The sequence below is a fragment of the Pteropus medius genome, unplaced genomic scaffold, assembly GCF_902729225.1.
Source record: "Pteropus medius unplaced genomic scaffold, Ma_sr-lr_union100, whole genome shotgun sequence".
NCBI classification, from domain to species: domain Eukaryota; kingdom Metazoa; phylum Chordata; class Mammalia; order Chiroptera; family Pteropodidae; genus Pteropus; species Pteropus medius.
In genome coordinates, this window is record NW_024340699.1 from 10,538,926 (window position 1) to 10,559,670 (window position 20,745).

General features: G+C 42.3%; 1 protein-coding gene and 1 long non-coding RNA gene across 10 annotated transcripts in view; one reads left to right on the top strand and one right to left on the bottom strand.

Annotated features, from left to right (window-relative positions):
• LOC120614946 (uncharacterized) overlaps window positions 1–20,745 on the top strand; it is a 39,905-nt gene that overhangs the window by 7,705 nt on the left and 11,455 nt on the right. The gene's annotated exons all lie outside the window — the stretch shown is intronic.
• Window positions 17,297–20,745, bottom strand: part of STK10 (serine/threonine kinase 10) — an 88,349-nt gene continuing 84,900 nt past the window's right edge. The window contains exon 19 of the mRNA XM_039877812.1: window positions 17,297–19,658. Within this exon, the coding sequence (XP_039733746.1) occupies window positions 19,521–19,658 (138 nt within the window). The 3' untranslated portion in view covers window positions 17,297–19,520. The remainder of the gene's footprint in view (window positions 19,659–20,745) is intronic.

Here is a 20,745-nt window from a genome sequence, read left to right on the forward strand (position 1 = left end):
GACACCTTTACCCTTGGCTATAACGCTTCTGCTGTTCTACGTGGCTTACCTTGAAGGGTTTTTTATTTTCTCTGGATAAATACACAAGTGGCATTGCTGGAGTGTATGACAGCTCTGATTTTTAATTTTTTGAAGAATCTCCATACTGTTTCCCATGTGTTTCCACTAATTTACAATCCCACCAACAGTGTATGAGGGTTCCCTTTCTCCACATTTTTGCCAACTCTTGTTTGTTGATTTATTGACGATAACCATCTGACAGGTGTGAGGTGATATCTCATTGTGGTTTTAATTTGCATTCCTCTGATGATTTGTGATCTTGAGCATCTTTTCATATGTCCATTGGCCATGTGTATGTCTTCTTTGGAAAAATGTCTGTTCAGATCCTCTGCCCACTTTTTAATTGGATTGTTTCTTCTTTTGGTGTTAAGTTATATGAGTTCTTCATATACTTTGGCTATTAACCCCTTTTTGGATGTATCATTTGTGAATGTCTTCTCCCATTCAGTAGGTTGTCATTTTGTTTTATCGATGGTTTCTTTTGCTGTGGGAAAACATTAGTTTTATGCAGTGCCATTTGTTTATTTTTTCTTTTCCCTTGCTCAAGGAGATATCCAAAAAGATTTTTGCTAAGAGCAATGTCAAGTTTTCTGCCTATGTTTTCTCTTGGGTTTTATAGTTTCAAGTCTAACATTTAAGTCTTTAATTCACTTTGAATTCATTTTTGTATGTGGTATAAGTTTTGCTAACACCACTTATTAAAGAGACTATCTTTACCCTCATTGTGTTTCCTTGCCTCCTTTGTCATAGATTAATTGACCACATAAGCGAGGATTTATGTCTGGGCTCTGTATATGTTCTTATGCCAGTACCATACTGTTTTGATTATTATAGCTTTGTAGTATAGTTTGATACCAGGGAATATGATACCTCTCACTTTGTTCTTTCTCAAGACTTTTCTGGCCATTTAGGGTCTTTTGTGCTACCATATAAGTTTAAGATTGGTTCTAATTCTGAGAACAATGCCATTGGTATTTAATAGGGATTGCATTGAAACTATATTACTTTTGATGCAAAGATGTTGTAACAATATTCTTCCAATCCATGAGCAAGATATATCCTTTCATTTATTTGTGTCTTCAGTTTGTTTCTTCAATGTCATATAATTTTCAGAGTACAGGTCTTTTACCTCTTTGGTTAAATTTATTCTTAGGTATTTTCTACTTTTTGATGCAGTTGTAAATTGTTTTCTTCATTTCTTTTGATTGTTTGTTATTGGTGTATAGAAATGCAACAGGTTACTGGATATTGATTCTGTATCCTGCAACTTTACTGAAGTTATTTATTCTAATAGTTTTTTTTAATGGAGTATTTAGGGTTCTCTGGTTATAATATCATATCATCCGAAAATAATGACAGTTTATTTCTTCTTTTCCAATTTAGATGCCTTTTATTTATTTATTTATTTTTCTTGTCTGATCCCAGTGGCTAAGACTTCCAGAACTATGTTGAAAAGAAGTGGTGATAGTAGACATCCTTGTCTTATTCCTGATCTTGGAAGAGAGGCTTTCAGCTTTTCACCACTGAGTATATTAGCTGTGGGTTTGTCACAAATGGCCCTTCTTATGTTACAATAATGTTCTTTCTATACCCACTTTCTTGAGATGATCATATGGTTTTTATTCTTTTATTTGTTTGTTTGTTAATATGATTTATCACATTGATTGATGTATGGATGTTGAGCCACCCTTGCATCCCTGGAATGAATCCCACTTGGTCATGATGTATAGTCTTTTTAATGCATTGTTAAATCTAGTTTGCTAATATTTTCTTGAGAATTTTTGCATCTGTGTTCATCAAGGTTATTGGCCTGTAATTTTCTTTTTTTCTAATGTGTTTATCTGGTTTTGGTATCAAGGTGATGCTGGCTTCATAAAATGAGTTTGGAAGCATTCCTTCTCTTTAATTTTATGAAATAGTTTAAGGTATTAACCTCTTGGCTATTAACTCTTCTTTGAATGTTTAGTAGAATTCATCTGTGAAGCCATCTGGGCCTGGACTTTTATTTGTTGGGAGTTTTTCGATTACTGCTTCAATTTCATTGCTAGTAATTGGTCTGTTTAGATTTTTGTATTTCTTCCTTGTTCAAACTTGGAAGGATATATACCCCTAGAAATTTATCCATTTCTTTTAGTTTGTCAGTTATTTTGGCATATAACTAACTGTTCATAGTATTCTTTAGTAATTGTTTGTATTTCTGTAGTGTTGGTTTTTACTTCTCTTTATTTTATTTGGACTCTCAATGAGTTTGGCTAAAGGTTGGTCTCTTTTATTTATCTTTTCAAAGAACCAGCTCTTAGTTTTATTGATCTTTTCTATTGTTTTTTAATTTCTATTTCATTTATTTCTGCTCTGATCTCAACTATTTCATTCTACCTTTGCATTTTGTTCTTTTTCTAGTTCCTTTCGTTGTAGACTTATTTTGTTTATTTGGGATTTTTCATATTTCTTGAAGCAGGCCTGTCTAGCTATGAACTTCTCTCTTAGGACTGCTTTTGCCACATCCATAAATTTTGTAAAGTTGCGCTTTTAGTTTCATTTTTTTCAAGATAGTTTCTTGTTTAATTTCCTTATTTGTTGTTTAATCTCTGCATACTTGTGGTTTTTCCGGTTTCCTTCCTGTGGTATAGTTTCCTTCCTGATGTATAGTCTCATGCCATTGTGTTCAGAAAAGACACTTGATATGATTTCAGTCTTGAATTCATCGAGGCTTGTTTTGTGGCCTAATATGTGATCTACCCTGGAGAATATTTCATGTGCACTTGAAAAAAAAAATGTGTATTCTGCAATTTGGGGATAAAATTTTCTATTAATATCTAGTAAGTAGGTGATCTCATCTAATCTGACATTTAATGCCATTATTTCATTATTAATTTTTAGTTTGAGCTATCCATTGATGTGAGTGGGGTATTATTGTATTACTGTGGATTTTTCCCTTTATATCCGTTAATAATTGCTTTATATGTTGGATGTGTAGATATTCATAGTTGTTGTAGCCTCATCTTGGATTGACCCCTTTATAATTATGTGGTGTCCTTCTTTGTCTTTTTTTTTTTTTAACATTTTTTGTTTTAAAGTTTATTTTGTCTAATATAAAGATTACAACTCCAGCTTTCTTTTTATTTCTATTTGCATAGAATATCTTTTTTCTTCCTTTCACTTTCAGTTGATATGTGTCTTTTGATTTGGTGTGAGTTTATTTTAAGCAGCATATAGATGGTTCGTTTTTTAATCCATTCAGCCACCTTATATCATTTTATTGGAGAATTTAATCTATATATATTTAAAGTAATTATTGGTAAGTTGTACTGATTGCCATTTTGTTTATTGTTTTTAGGTTGTTTATATAGTAGTCCTCTGTTCCTTTCTTTTGATGGCTTTTCTTGTGGTTTGCTGTTTTTCTGTAGTGTTTTGTTTAGGTTCCTTTCTCTTTGTTCTTTGTATATCTTTTGTAGGTTTCAGTTTGTGGTTACCATGTGGTTTACGAATATAATTCTTTAACTATAGCAGTCTATTTTAAACTAATAGGCGTTTAAATTCTAATATATTCAATAAGAACTACATGTTTATTTCCCCCTGCATTGACGTCATATTTTAGATCTTTCTGTGTCGTGTCTCTCCTAACTACTTATTGTAGTTTGAATTTTGATGGACATTTTTTTCTTTTATAGTTTATAATTGTTGTCTATGGAAGGTCAGATTCACTCATTACTCAGCCGTAAAAGAATATACACAAGTTTGTTTTATTTCCTCCATCAACTGGTTGTAGAGAACTTCCCTCCCCCAATGAAGTCATAGGTATCAGCGGAAGGAGAGCTATTAGTATGGCTCAAAGCTGGCAGCCTTTTAGTCACTCAACAAATAGGTTCGAGCAGTATTGTCAAGCGCAGAATGTGCTGTGTCTAAAACCAGAAGAGGCCTGCCAAACATGCTGCTTCTTTTTTAGTGATAGATGTTCAAGGTGCAATAATAATTCCCATATTCCGAGGGGAGGATGTCCTGGCATGACATGCCCAGATCATTGGGCTCTTCAAAACTACACTGGCATAGCAAGATTTTTATTCCCCACCCTCTGGAGCACATGGTCCTACTTGGTCATCTAGAGTAATTGTCACTTCTTGTTCATTGGGTCCAATTAATACTATGTATCTGTATAATGGACTGATGGGGTTTTACATGGAAGTTTCAGAAAATTAAGGTCCATTTGCACCGTTTTGACAGAGAACAGGAAAGTGAACAGGAGAGCACTTGAAGCAAGACTGTGAGTGTATACTGCTGTCCATCCCATGTAAGTGCAAATTGCTTCTGATCTTCCTTTCTGGTGGATATCGAAAGAAACACGTTCATTAGACCAAGAGCCACCTGCTGTGTAAGAGAAACTGTGTTGCTTCATTCTAGTATAGATACCACATCCAGCGTAGCAGTTGTGGTATTTGCAGTAGTCCACTGTCATCTCCAGTAACTCATCTGTTTTTGCAGATTCCAGACTGGTAAATTAAAATGGGATATAATGAGCACTACCACCCTCTCATCCTTTAAATTTTTAAGGTTTGCGTACAGTTTAACCCAAGAGGCAGTATTGTTTGTGATTTACTATCTTAGCCAGATTGGGGGTGTGGGATGGCAGTTCAGGGGCTGTCATTTGGCTTTTCCTAGTCTTTATTCCATAGGTCAAGGAACTAATGTGAGGGTTCTCTCAGAGGCTAAGTATATGGAACCTGATTATATATGTGGGTGCCCAGGAAATGATTACCAGGTGTACCCTGATAATCAGACCCACTGTAAGAAGGACCTGGGTCAGGACTGCATTTATTGCCCGACCTCCAGAACCCGGCTCTAATGGTAGGTCTTTGCTGTGCTTTAGCTTGGGAGCTTTCGATCCCCTCCTCAGCACCCTGTCCTTGCGGTTCCAGCATAGTACCTCATCTAATGCGACATCGTTTTTTTCCAAGTGTCAAAACACTATCCCACCATTAGGATGAGTGCCAAGGTCCCTTGTCAGGTGTTAACTCTTCAGTCCTGGAAGAGTATCCCAATATCACAAATACGCCTTTAACCAGACAAAGCCAAACCCTGCTTCCGCATCCTAACGGCACATGCGCAGGGAAGCACCCCTGGTTCTTGCTGGTGCGCATTCGCCGAGTCCTGTAGCCCTTTATGAATAACCCCTTTCCACCCTCCCCGGGCCAGCACTTCCCCAGGTGGGTCATGCTGAGACTGAACCCTAGTTATTGGCCTACTGTCCAGGAGCGGGGCTGGGGGAAGGTCTTGAGGAAGGCAGGTATTGTTTGCAAGACATCTGCCTCAGGGGAGGCCTCTGCACGATGCCTGCAAGGAGAGGGCTGCCTTTGCCCTTTAGCAAGGGGGCGAGTCTCTTCATGCCCAGAATGTTCAAAAGGATCCAAGGGCTAAATGTTCTTAAGTGCACCTTCCCAGATGCCCATGTGCCAAGTTCCACAGCCCCACTTTCCCTGTCAGGGACCTGACTGGTCTGGGAGACTCACCGAGGCTGAAAGTCAGCCATTGCTGGAGCTCTCCTGTTCTGACAATACAGAAATGTAAGAGCTTTAGCACAGTTTACTTTCTAGGTACAGCAGATGACAGTACAATCTTTTAAAAGCTGCTCGAGAGGCCTCTGACTTTCACATCTTGCCTTAAATTAGTTACCGTCTGCCTTGAGCCCGTCGTTCTCTCTTCCATTCCTCAGTAGCATCCAGCAACAATGAACTAATCCCATAGTCCTTTCGGTTGTTTTTCCCTCTGGACTGCACGAGCCGGCGCGACCCTTTCAGCCGTGTATCTGATTCCAGCTGTGGCAGTGCTGTAGCGTACCAGGCGCTGCCAACACCGCACTTACCGTTAGCAATGGTGTCTTTATTGCCATCTCACCAGCAAGTGATCAGACTCCAAAACCCCGTTCCTAGAGTCTATTCGCTGCGCCCACTACCAGTCCCAAATGTCTTCGATAGGGCTCCTCAGAGGCCGGCTAGAAAATGCAGATTTGTGTACAAGTCATCTTTTTAGGAAGTGCTCCCAGGGAAAACTGGAAAATAAGGAGGAGAAGCAGGATGGGAGTGGGGAAAGCAAAGCTTCAGGCTCAGCCGGGAGGGTAACGTCAGCTAATCCCACGTTGGAGTTTGTCCTGGCTGTTTCAGGACAGCTGGGCTTTCGTAACTCCACACCGATCAGTCACTGGCCGAAACCCGCCGCAGGGCTGATGGTTACAATATCCTGGGCTCTTCTGACTCTCTGTGCTTGTGGCCACGGTGGCTCTAGTAGCCCAAGATGAGGCCTTTGAAGAATGCCTCAGGTTGGACCGTTAGAAGCAAAGACACAGGAACTAGAGGAGGGGCAAGCAGAAACCTTAAAGGTGGGTTTGGGTGGCGCACAAACTGCTTGCCGTTCCTCCCCTCCCTGAGCCCCTTGTCACTCCTCCGGTCCCGGAGGAGCCGGGCGCAGCCTGGTGAGCAGGGAAGAGGAGAAGAACAAGGTGGCCGAGGTGATGAAGCCGCGGGCTCTCCTGGGATAGGCTGTGCTGTACCGTGGTAACTAGTAGCCCTGAAATCTCACTGCCTTATCACAGTGAGGCATGTGTTTTGCTTGTGCGTCACATCCCGTACGCGTCACTAGGGACCAGCGTGGTTGGTTAAAGGATCCACTGTCTCATTCTGCAGCTTGGACACAGCTTCCTCAGTCGTTGGAATGGGAGTACTGTGTTTGGGCTTTTCAGTGTGCTTCAGGCACAAGTGTGACAGTCACATGTCATTGGGCAGAACAAGTCACAAGGTCCTGGCCTGGCTTCAGAGGGACAAGAAATATAGGGGATCAAATGGCGCAGTCGGTGAGTACCATCCCAGCCAGCCATGCCTGTCTTCTTCACTACAAGCTTCTAGGTCAAGTTCAAGCTTGAGCTGAGTGAGAAAACATAAATCAAGCGAGAAAGTAAAACATGGTAACTGGACTTGGCCAAACAATTTTATAATAGCTATGAGGTTTGCCAGAGATTCTATCACTAAGGCGGGGGGAAGGGGGAAGATTTTACCTGACACAGAGGATAGGTAGTTATAAATGAATAAGATTCCTAACAAAAAACTGAAAATAGCCAAAACGCCTAACTGTATAGTAGCAGTTAAGTAGGCTGTGTACATTCACAGGTGGGTAGGTTGTTTATCCATTTAAAACAATGCTTTTAGACAACTTCATGATATAAGTGAAACAAGGCAGGATGTAAAACTATAAAAATGCCCATTTTTTACCTGGATTACTGTAAAGGCCTTGATTGTCACCCTACCCTCTTCGTCTCTGGCCTTCCAGTATGGTCTTTACAAAGCAGCTAGTCACCTGTCTACAACAAAGCTGATATCATACGTGGCCTTCAGAATAAAGTCCAAATTTCTTTTCATGGTTTATATATGTCTTTGATCATACCTGTCTCTCCTTCCTTTTCTCAACTACCCACTACATACCCTATTCTCAAATTTATATCCTCAGTCCAGATATTTTCTCTGAATTCCAGATGCATGTAGACAAGTGACAGCCCTCTTTGGGTGTCCCATAGGCATCCCAAATTTAATTAAGCCTTTGGTTTTTTTTTTTTTAGAGCTTTCACTTTAACATTGATTCTGATTTCCTCCATTAGCCACACCCAACTTTATTCTGGGCTGGATCTTTTCTAATGCAATAAACGATACCTCTACCTGATGTAGGACAGGGCAGATTTCCTTGCGGTGGAGACCAAGCCCTGTGCGGAGAGAAGTCCTTTGGCGGAGAGTGTAAAACTCTAACACACACGCCAAAGTTAGAGTCAAAAGGAAAGTTTATCAGAAAGGAGGGAACACTCCACAGAGTGTGGTCTCCTCTCAGAGGCACAGAATGAGAGGGACCCTGAGTGTTCAGGGAATTCAGTTTACATGTCATCCTTTAGTTCCTGTGAGTTACAGTTTAAAAGACTTTGTTAACCCATTTCCTTTGATATGGACAAACAGTGAGGAAGGGGAAGAGTTAGTACCAGCCTGAAGAGGTAAGAATATGCAGAGTGAAAGGCCTGCTGGCAGTTCCCAGCCTTTAATCCACAGGTTCCCCATGGTTTTAGCCATAGGGAATGACTCTTGGTTCCTGTTTCCCCTTCTCTGGTGAGGGGAATGGGCTGGAGCAATCCCAGCGGAAATCTCCCTTTGTTCTGCAGGTGTCCTCCCGGCCTGGCTGCAGGGCTGATCAGCATATTGCAGTCTCTGAATGTAGCTCTGTTAACATTTTAATTCTCTTGCCTCCTCCCTACATTATACCTACTCAGTCAGCAAAGCCAAAAAATCAGGAATCGTCTTTGAGTTACAGCTCTTCTCTAACTTCATCTTGCTCTCTGCCCCTCCTGGCCGCTCTGATTCTCCATTACACAGGGATATTTCAGCCTCTCACTTCCATTTCTGTCTGGCCTGTTCTCTGGCTACATCCTAGTTCAAATTACGAAGGGAGAAATTCTGATCGTTTCAGCTTGGACTACTGTTTTTTTGGTGTCCTGAAGGAAGAGGCAATCCACCTTGGTCCTACTGTTCCATCAGTTTTTCAGTGTGTTCCCTTTTTCGTCTTTTGAGCATCATGGAGCGCACCTACACAAACCTAGATGGTATAGCCTACCACACACCCAGCTCCTTGGTATAGCCTATTGCTTCATAGGGAAGGAAAAATAATTTTTCTCTACTCTTCAGGGTTATCAGCTGAGATATGTCTGTAATAAAAGATTAACAGGAGAAAAACATTTAATAAAGTGTGTACCTCCTGTAAAATGGTAGAAACCCAGGAAAACTGAATAACTCACCAAAGTGATTCAAGCCACCACCTTAAATACAGTACCATCTTCCCCTGAAGACAAAAGAAATTGGAGGACAAGAGTTAGTTATGGGAGGGGACCAGGAAGGGCACAATAAACCAGGGTCAGATCCTTATGCAGATGTAAGGCCTTGTCTTCTGCATTTATGAGTGTCTAGAGATAAGGTCCTCTTCCTCTCCCCTTGAGGCCTGGGAGACGCCCTTACAAATGGAAATGTCTTTTACAAAGGGCAACTTCTGTTTGGTTTTCTGAGTGCCTCCCCTATCTGTTGTTTCTTAAAATTAATCAGCCTTAAATATTCCTAATGCCAAATAGACATATTTCGGGGTGACAAATTCTGTTCCCCTACAGCTCCTAGGCTACAAACCTGAACAGCATGTTATTACTGTACTGAGTATTGTAGGCGATTGTAACACAGAAGTATTTGTATAATGTGTTTCCAGGGATGTTACAACATGACTGGGCAATAGTTTTTCAGCCCCTTTCAGGCTTGTGATGTCTCTGTCATATATATAGTCCATCACTTCCCAAAACTTTGTTATGTGACGCATGACCATAGCATTCACGTAACATAAAATTCACCCTTTTAAAGTATACAGGCCGGGGAGAGAGGATTGTATAGTGTAAGTTATGCAGCCATTACCACTAATTTTAGAACACTTGGTTCCCTTTTAAACTTTTATTTTCAGTTCTCTGCTGAAACTTCAGAATCATGTACTTTTATCTCCTAAAGCCCGGAAGCTTTGTGGCTTTATACTCGGCGTTAGATTGATTACCCCGCTCTCTGCTGCCACTGTTGGTCTGCTTCTAATGTCCATTATTTCTCCGGGTTATAGTTCTGATCTTTTTCTTCTGTGTCTAGTTATTTTCTAATTGTGTGCTAGATGTTTTATTTGTATGAATTGTTTGCAGAAATAATTAAAGCCTAAGGTAATATTCTGCTCTAGAGAGAATTCACCTTTGCTTCTGCCAGGGCCCTGTAGGCACTGGCAATCCTGGATCACCCCCGCCAGCTACAGAGTGTGGGTTATCTGAAGGAGAGCTACAGAGCCTATGAGGGTTGTCAGTATCAGGTTTGCCGTTATTCATGGGTGCACCCCTTCAAGGTCCCTACAAAGGGAGTGGTTTCACTTGGGACCCCTCTACCCTGCATTTATCAGGCCCTGGGATATCCTCCTGCTCCTAGCTCTGGGAGGTTGACACGTGGGTCCACATTTTTTCTTAATTGAGGTATAATTGACATATATTAATTTTTAATTCATCCATTGATGGACAACTTAGGTTTTTTCCATATTTAGGCAATTATAAATACTTCTGCAATGAACATAGGGAGTGCATATATCTTTGAATTACTGATTTCATTTCCTTCGGATAAATACCCAGAAGTAGGACTTCTGCATCATATGGCAGTTCTATTTTTAATTTTTTGAGGAACCCCCATACTGTTTTCATTAGTGGCTGCACCAGTGGACATTCTCGCCAGCACCTCACCAGGGTCGCCTTTACTCCACATCCTCACTAACCCTTGTGATTTCTTTTTGATAATAGCCATTCTAGCAAGTATGAGGTAGTATCTTGTGGTTCTGATTTACATTTTCCTGATGATCAGCGATGGTTAGCACATTTTCCTGTACCTGTCGAGCATATGTATGTCTTCTTTAGAAAAATGTCTACTCAGATCCTCTGCCCATTTTTTAATTGGATTGGTTTTTTGGTTGTTTTGTTTTTGTTTTTTTGCTATTGAGTTGTATGGATTCCTTATCTATTTTGGATATTAAGCCTTTATTAGGTATATGGTTTGCAAACATTTTCTTTCATTTGATAGGTCGCTTTTTCATTTTGTTAATAGATTCCTTGCAGAAGGAATCTTTAGTTTCATTTATTTTTGCTTTTGTTGCCTTGGCTTTTGGTGTCAAAACGCAAAAACGCCCCTGAGAAGACCAACCTCAGGGAGCTCACTGCCTGTTTTCTTATTGGAGCTTTATGGTTTTGGGTCTTACCTTCAAAGCTGTGATCCATTTGGGGCTGACTTTTGTGCGTGGTGTAAGATAGTGGTCCTCACTCTTTTGCAAGTGGCTGTTATGTTTTTCCCAGCAGCAGTTTACTGAAGAGACTGTCCTTTCCCCGTTGAATATTCTTGGCTGCTTTGTAGTCAGTTAATTGGCAATATAATGTGTGGGTTTATTTCTGGGCTCTCTGTTCTGTTCCATTGATCTACACGGCTATTTTTATGTAAATACTATACTGTTTTGATTACTATAGCTTTGTAATGGAATTAAGAATCGGAATGTGAGGCCTCCAGCTTTGTTCTTCTTTCTCAAGGTTGCCGTGGCTATTCAGGGTCTTCTGTGGTTCCATACAAATTTTAAGATTGTTCTATTTCTGTGAAAAACAGCATTGGAATTTTGATAGAGTTGCATTGACTCTGTAGATTGCTATGGGTAGTATGGACATTTTAATAATAGTCTTGCAGTCTATGGGCACAGAATCTTTCCATTATTGTGTCATCTTTGGTTTCTTTCTTCAGTATCTTACACTTTTCAGTGTACAAGTCTTTTACCGCCTTGGTTAAATTTATTCTTTTTGATGCATTTGTAGATGGGATTGTTTCTTAATTTCTCTTTCCAATAGTTTGTTATTAGTGTATAGAAATGCAACAGAACCTTGTATATTGATTTTGTGTCTTGTAACTTTACCGAATTTATTTATTTATTTTTAATTAAAAAAATTTTATTGGGTGACATTGGTTAATGAAATCCAGTAAGTTTCAAGTGTATGAATTTGTTTATTCTAACAGCTTTCTGACTGTTAGGATTTTCTATTTATAATTTCATGTCATCTGCAAATAGTGATATTTTACTTTTTCCCTTCTAATTTGAATGCCTTTTATTTCCTCCTCTTACCTAATTTTCTGGCTTAGAGACCCAATACTAATGTTGAGTAAAAGTGATGGGAGCGGGCATCAGTGTCTTACTCCTGAACTTATTGAAAAGGCTTTCACGAAGCTCTTCACTGTTAAACTCTGGGCTTGTCATATATGTCTTTTATTATGTTGAGGTATGTTCATTCTCTCTACCTACTTTGTTGAGAATTTTTATTATGAATGGATGTTCAATTTTGTCAAATGCTTTTTCTCCATCCAGTGAGATGATCATATGATTTTTATCCTTCATTTTGTTAATGTGCCGTATCAAGTTGATTCGTTATGGATCCCTGAAATAAATCTCACTTGATCATGGTGTATGATCCTTTTAGCGTATTACTGAATTTGGTTTGCTAATATTTTATTGAAGACTTTTATCTGTGTTTATCAGATATTGGCCTGTAATTTTTTTTCTTTTGATGTCCCAGTCTGCTTTTGGTATCAGTGATAATGCTGCCCTCATAAAATGAGTTTGAAAGTGTCTTTCCTCTTCAATTTTTTAGAAGAATTTGAAAAGGATTGGTATTAATTCTTCTTTGAGCGGTTGGTAAAATTCACCAGTGATGCCGTCTGGTTTTAGGCTTTTGTTTTTTGGAAGGGTTTTGATTACTGATTCAATTTCCTTATTAGTAATTGGTTTATTCAGATTTTGTATTCATGATTCTGTCTTGGAAGGTTATATGTTTACAGGAATTTATCCCAAGTTGTCTGATTCGTTCATGTATAATTGTTCACAGCAGTCTCTCAGAATCCTTTATATTTCCACGGTATCAGTTGTTAATGTCACCTCTTTCATTTCTGATTTTATTTAAGCCCTCTCATTTTCTTGCAGAATGTATTAATGGTTTGTCAGTTTTGTTTCTCTTTTCAAAGAACAAGCTTTTAGTTTCGTTTTATCTTTTCTCTTGTCTCTTTAATCTGTGTTTCATGTATTTTTGCTCAGATCTTTGGTATTTCCTTCCTTCTACTAACTTTGGGCTTCATTTTTCTTTTTCTAGTTCCTTGAGATGTAAAGTTAGGTTATTTGAGATTTTTCTTGTTTCTTGCTGTAGGCATTTATCACTATGAACTTTCCTCTTAGAGCTGCTTTTCCTGCATCTGTAAATTTTGGGACGTTGTATTTTCATTTTCATTGGCCTCAAGGTATTTTTTGATTTCTCCATTGACCCATTGGTTTTCAGTAGATGTTGTTTAGTCTTCACATAGTTTTCAATGTTCTTGTAATTGATTTCTACTTTCTACCATTGTGATCGGAAAAGGTGCTTGATCTGATTTCATTTTTAAATTTATTAAGACTCGTTTTGTGGCCTAACATATGACCTATCCTGGAGAATGTTCCATGTGCACATGAGAATGTGTATTCTGTTGGTTTTGGATGGATGTATATATATGTCTGTTAAATTCATCTGGTCTAATGAGTTATTTAAGGTCAATGTTTCCTTAATGATTTTCTGTCCAGATGATCTCTCCATTTGTGTAAGTAGGATATTAAAGTCCCCTACTATTATCGTAATATTTTCTGGTTCTCCCTGTCAGTCTGTTAATATTTGCTTTATATATAAAGCTGCTCCTATGTTAGGTTCATAAATATTTAAAAATGTACATAACGTCCTCTTGTTGGATTAACCCCTGTATTGTTATGTAATGCCCTTCTTTGTCTCTTATTACTTTGTCATAGTTTTAAAGTCTGTTTTTCTAACATAAATGTAACTATTTCAGCTTTCTTTCGGTTTCCACTTGCATCTTTTCCATCCCTTTACTTTCTACCAGTCTGTGTGTGTCCTTATAGCCAAAGTCAGTCTCTTGTAGGGTCTTTTTTTTTTTATTTTATCTATTCAGTCACTCTATGTCTTTTGATTGGAGAATTCAGTCCAATTATATTTAAAATAGTTATCGACTGGTACATACTTGTCATCATTTTCATTGTTTTCTGGCTGTTTCGTAGTTCCTCTCTGTTCCTTTCTTTTGCTCTCTTCCTGTGTGGTTTCAAGACTTTCTTTAGTGGTATGTTTAGATTTCTTTCTCATTATCTTTTTTCTATCTACTATAGGTTTTTGCTTTGTGATCACCACTAGGCTTTCCTATAACAACCTATATTTATAAAGCTATTTGAAGTTAATAATAAGTTTGAAGACATTCTAAAACTTTTTTACTCCTTCCCCACATTTTGTTTTTGATGTCACATTTTATGTTTTTTATCTTACGTATCCTTTAATTATTATAATTATTTCTGCTACTTTTTTAAACTTCATAGTAGCTTTGTAATTGGTCCACTACCTTTACTGTATATTTTCCTTTCCAGTGATGTTATTTTTTTCATTATTTTCTTGTTATTAATTAGTGCCCTTCCTTTTAAACTTAAAGAAGTCCCTTTAGCATTTCTTCTACTGCCAGTTTAGTGATGATGAACTCCTTTGGCTTTTGCTTGTTTGGAAAACTCTCTCCAATTCTGAATAACGCTACCAGGTGGAGTATTCTTGGGTGGAAGTTTTTTTAATTTCTGCATTAAAGATATATCGAGCCACTTCCTTCTGGCAGCAACTTTTGCTGAAAAATCTGTGGATGGTCTTACGGCGGTTCCTTTGTGCATAACAGGTTGTTCTACTGCTTTTAAAATTCTCCCTTTGTCCTTAACTTTTGACACTTTGATTACAATGTGTCTTGGTGTGGGTCTTTTTGGGTTCATCTCTGGACCTCTTTGGGCTACATGGATACAGATGTCTGTTTCCTGTTCCAGGTTAGGAACTGTTGTTGGCCATTATTTCTTCAAATAAATTTTCTGGCTCTTTTTTTCCTGTGTTCTCCTTTTGGAACCTCTAAAATGTGAATGTTAGTCCACTCGATGTTGTCCCAGTAGTCCCTGAAACTATCTTCACTTTTTAAATTCTTTTTTTGCTGTTCTGTTTGGGTGAGTTCCACTATCCTGTTATCATATTCACTGATCTTTCCTTCTGCTTCATCAGGTTTGCTGTTAACCCCCTCTAGTGTATATTTTTAGTTCAGTTAATGTATATTCTGCTCTATGACTTCTGTTTGCTACTTTTTTTTTAAATCTCTTCGTTAAAGTTCTTACTGTGTTCATCCATTCTTCTCTCAAGTTCATTGAGCATCTTTTTGATCAATATTTTAAACTCTATCAGGTAAGTCACCCACCTCCCTTTCATCAAGTTCTTTTCTTTGGTTTTATTGTGTTCTTCTGTTCATTTTGCTTGACTGTGTTTCCTTCCATATATTAGATGAAATAGCCACCCCTCCCAGTCTTGAAGGAGTGGCCTTGTGTGATAGAGATGGATCTTATCATTCAGCCTTGCCCTAGGTCCTGGTCGTCTCTTGAACCTTTGTGATTGTCCAGGTAGCCTAGTTTATTTTTAATAGCTTCCGTTTGTCGAGGGCGTGCCAAGACCTATCTGTGTCCCAAAGGGGAGAATCTCAGTCAGCACCAGTCAGGGTGCTTGGAAGCCAGTCCCTTAGGCAGCAGCTTTTAAGTAAGCAAATATACTTAGTCCTATGGACCACGAGCATGAGCACTGCTGGCCACCAGACCAGGCAATCTGGAGTTGTCCCCTGGACCACAGTGTCAAAAATCAGGGTTCTAGGCAAGTGCGTAAGCTCCTTTTTGAGAGGTACCAGAGAGCTACAGCGAGGCGGAGGGAGAGGGCAAAGAGAGTGTCCCCCGGCTTGCATTCCTTTTTTCTGTGCCAAACCTAAAGCCTGCCCCTCAGGCCGAAGCTGGACACAAGCAAAAGGGCAGGAAGATCGTGGGTGTATTTCAGTCCACCATCCGTGCAGGAGGGCGATGGAGGTGGTAGCCTGACAGGAATTGCCTTTTTGACTGTTAGAGTCCCATGGAACATAGGAACACCGGCCCCCTGGCCACCCAAGTCAGGTGTACAAGGTGCGCCCAGCATGCAAGTCTGGCCCTGTACTTCTCTCCAGCCTCATGGCTCATAAACCATTCCCCCTCGGCTTTACCCCAGCCTCTGAATGCATTTCTGTACATACTAATTTGTCCTCCATGATTCAGCGTCACCTCCTCTGGGAGGTCTTCCCTGATTCTCCCAGGCTGCGTCATCCTGCACTGACACTCTGCTTCTCCGTGTCTATTTCCCCAGCAGGACCAGCATTTTGAAAAGTGTCCATGTCTTACTCGTTTCAGCATCCCTAGCACTCGATGCTTAAGAAATATCAGTTAATGTGGGATGATCTCATTTCCCAAGTTCCACACAGCCCTGAATGCATATTCTTCCTCGCCAGTCTCATGAATCCTTCCTCCGGGAACCCGTCATTCTTCTAGCCCTGAATGGGAGGCATGCCAACTGCTTATTCGCCCGTGTCCCCAAACACATGCAGTGCACAGACCTGCAAGACACTGTGACAGTGGACCGGCACCTGCTGGTCGGCAGGTCTCTAGAACAGTGACAGAGGAGGGCTTCTTAATCTGCACAGTGCTCCACGAAGAATATGAGCCCCTTCTCAGAGTAATATTTTCAAATGGACAATATGAAACACGTAGGTTACAAATGAAATCAATCACAATGAAATTCAGGTATCACGACATTAGAAAAAAAGATAACAGAAAATCTATATATTGCTTGTATATGTGATACATATATGTGATATATAGATATATATTTATATCACATTAAATAACAAGATCTAGCAATGGGTCTAATTACTACTACAGTTTCAAAGTGATGAACAAAAATGACATTTTGAGATATCTGCAATAGCTATAAAGCAAGGTGAGATCTGATTTCTGTTGCTGACAGTTATAGGTACTGCAGGTACTAGAGCTGGTCGCCTCCATCGTGGAGGAAAGCAAATGCTGAGTTTCGGTTAGAGGTCAGTGAAACTGAAGACCAACTCTTTTGCCATCCAGGTTCAAAGGCACTGTGAATTCTAGCCATGGATCCCTTTTGGGGGAGGGGAACCCCAGGTAAAGAATCCCTGACTGGGGTTTCAGAAGTAGAAAAATGCTTTTAAATACGGCGGAGGCGGCTGGTGGTGAAGTGGCTGTGTGACTCCTGCTGAGTGTAACGGGCAGTAAGGGACAGTGAAGGCGGTGTGGTAGAGACGGCACCACCAGAAGGTCTAAGTTCGAATCCCACAGGCGCCACTTACCCGTGTTTTGAGGCTCGGCCTGGCCGTCTTCCTGCCTGGCGTCCACTTCCTCATCCGTGAAATGGAAGTGCCGGTGTCTTCCTCGTGGCTTTGCTGAAAGGGTTCACTAAGTGAATACGTGAAAACTCTTGGTGGTCAAATGTTGTTAAACGAGAATGATATTCAATGTCTGTAGAGCACATACGTACACACGCGCGCGCTTGTAACTTCTTCCAGAACAGAGACCCCAAAGTCGGACCTGCTGTGTGACCTGGGAGGCGCCAGTGTATTCAGAGGCTAGTCAGCCCTTTCCTGTCTGGCAAACGTGGGTGAGTGGGCCCTGAGTTCCCAGCCCAGCACGAGACAGCGAATCCCGAAGGCAGAGAGTTTCTCACTTTGTTATTTTATTAGAAGCATATTTACAGTCTTGCAGTTAACTTTGCAGAGAACATTTTACAAAAGTCTTGTATAAAGTTTAGAAACTACATAAAAATTACTGATATTCATAAAGAGAAAATATACGTTAGTTATATTTATTCTGCCATAAATTGACTGAAAATGAGAAATAGTCCTCGTCTGTCCCTTACGGAGGAAACAGCACAGGGCTCGAGGGCCTCCGTGCAGGCCTCGTCAGTGCTGGGCACCCGCTGGCTCAGTCGCGAGGCGGGCGCATCCACCCCCCGGACCCCACCTGGAAAGGACGGAGGACCTAGCAGGCTCAGGTGACACGGAGCGGGGACACAGCAACTCCTTGCGCAAGATTTCAGTGTGGACAACGAGCCAGATGAGGGAATGGCCAACGATGCGCCTGAGCCAGGATGCCGGCACCTCACAGAACACTCATGGTCACAGCCCAGGCCGCAAAGCCGGACCCAGCCCTGCCTGACCGTCCGCCGCCGCGGCCTCGCCTGGGGGAACCGGAGCTCCGCTCCACAGCGCCACCGCTGCCTGCTCACGCTGCCCCGGCCCCCGCACCCCTGAGAACCAAGGGGACAGCTGTTTCACGCGTCGAGACCTGAAACTGTCCCATCTGGGTCAAATACTGAAGCGGGCAAGCTGACTGCTCACTAACCTGAGGGGAGCACTGGCTTCCAACAGTCCCCACAACACATGTACGACTTGGGGACCCCAAGACCCTTCTCTTGAATGGCTACCCTCTCTCTGCAAGATCCAGGGGAGGGGGATTACAGCCCCCCGGTGCCAAGATGACTTCCAGGGAATCGCTTTAGAAAGACATCAAGCCTGACCTTAAGGAGTGAAGGGAGAAAGCGCTCCCGGGGTGTGTCAGTCACTGTCACCAGCGAACTAGGACCCAGATTCCATGTGCCCATGTGAGTCCCCTGAATCACCTTCAGTCTTCTGTCTTGTTATTTTAAAGCAAGTATTTCCTGAAGAAGCCATTCATTTGTTTCAAGTTAGAAACCAAGGTGAAAAGTTTTCGTTGTAAATAAGCCGAATGCCAGTTTGAGCCTTTGCTTTCACTGGGTTATCAACACTGCAGCCTTGGCCAGCAGGACTTAGAAAGCCCGGGAGCTTCGCTTCTGCCACGTTCCTGGGCGCAGGAAGCCTGCTTCTCCCTGACGCTCCTGCTTCCTGAACAGAAGCCCCAGTGGCCGCCAGCCTCTGTCTGAAGCGTGAGGCTGGACTCCTGGACTAGGAGGGGCACAGGCAGAGGGAGACAGTCTGCCCATGTCACCTGCAGACAGGATGGGCAACTGAAATGAGAAATTTATCCCTGAACACAGGATGCCACGCGGGGGCCAAAGGGAGTTGTGCTGGCAGCTCAGCCTGTGCCATCTTGTTCCTCTGGTGCCAATACCCAGCACACCCCATACCTATGCCTCCACCTGACATGCTCAGTGGCTCAGGCAGGAAACATGCTCCAACCCACCTGGCACGAGAGGCCCAGGGTGGAGGCAAGCCTGGGTAATGCCAGGGGCCTAAACCCTGTGTGTGGGAATACGCAGGGAGGAGGAACACTAGATGGCACCCACACCTGAGACCAGCAGAAGGGATGGTTCCGGCTCCCCCCACCCCACCATCGTAGACACGGCCTTGTCATAAGAGGAAAGCAAATTCGGGGAACTGGAGAAATGAGGGCACCCCCTGAGCAGTGGGCTGCAGGCCGGGCTCCACTGGGAACCCAGATGGCTGTTAGGAGCTATGATTCTTATCTGACACTGCAGGGAACGGCTGAGGAGCCACCATGAATTACAGTACGGACGAGCCCATGGTGACTTCAGTGGCAGCACTTAGCACCCATATACAGCAAAGCTGGTGTTTTGGCAAATGGGAGGGACCTCGAGGCCACAGAACACCTGAGGCCACAGAACACCCGTTCCTCCTGGGACCCTGACCCCACCCACAACCTAAATCACTGACAGCCTGAAAGGATCTGGGGCTGAGAGAACATATATTAGAATCAGGTGACACATAATAGAACCTCGCCCTCCACGCATGAGCAAGAGAGGTCAGGAACACGGGAGTCGCACAGGCAAGGGGCTGCATTCGAGCTGGCGTGAAGCAGGAGGGACGGGGGACCTGAGTGCTTGTTCACAGAGAATGGGGGCCCCGGAGGCCCGCCAGCTGCCAGCCACAGTCCCGTGGCTGTTAGGGAGCGTCCGCAGCGCTGTAGGGGAAGAACTTGGCCTTGTTTGGGGTGGTGGGGTTTGCACACTCCGTCTCTTCATTCAGTTTGAAGAACATCTCCTGCTCCCGCTTCTTCTGGTTCAGATCTTCCTCCAGAGCCTGGAAGGAAGATGGAGCTCAGCCCGATCCCACAGGACACAAGACTCCCACCAAAGCGTCCTCCGGAAACTTCCCTCCCAGGCCCCAGTGCTCGGGCCACTGGATCTTCCCTCTCTTCTTTTCCATAGCCTGCCACCCACCTCCTCTTCCCTCCTGTCACGGCCACTCAGGGTCTCCGGTGGCCATGGGGAACAGATGCGTATCTGCTGGCAGGAAAACCGCCAAAGGCCGAAAATGGAGAGAGGTCTAACAGCAGGGGGAGCAGACACGTCCAAGTTACAGGTTCCTGCCCAGGGCCTGTCCCTCAGAACTCTCCCAGAGCCCTCTCCAGGCTACACGTGCTGTCACGCTGCCCCCGAGATGCTGAGTGTGAACACTAGTGGTCGGACAGGGGTTCTCTGTGCTGTAAACGCACATGAGATTCCTGAGAGATCAAGTTTATCTAGGTAAATCGGATCCTACCAGGAAGATGTCTTGAGAGTTCTCCGATAATAAGCATTCAATGAGGAAAGGAAGCAGAGTACAGTGGAGAGAACTTTACAGTCAGGCAGAATTCAGCCTTATCATTACCAGCTGTGTGGCCTTGCATGCTACCTCTCTCTTTCCTCATGTGTAACGTGACAGGGTTCCTCCCTGCCAGCAGGGCCATCGTGAGGATTAAACTAAAAACAGGTCATAATTGCTGGGCACTTCCTACACATCAGGGGCTATGCTGTGTGATTACATCTTATTTCATCTCCTCTGAGGTAGATACTACTATTATCCCCATCTCATAGATGGAGAAACCGAGGCTCAGAGAGCTTAGGTCATTTGCCCAAGGTCACTCAGCTAGCTCGGGCACAGCCAACATGTGAACCTAGGCCTAACTTTAGAGTTCAAGCTCAAACACTGTGCTCTACCATCTGAAAGCTGGGCACACAAGGGTCGTTCAGTAAACGTGGCTTCGTTACTCAGAGGCACCAACCATCAGCCAGGCTCCTTTATTTTTACAATAGAAGTATCTATTTTCACAGGATTTGACCAGCAATCTATTATGTCTTTTTTTCTTTTTTTTTTTTTTAATTATTTATGCCTACAGCATCTGCTC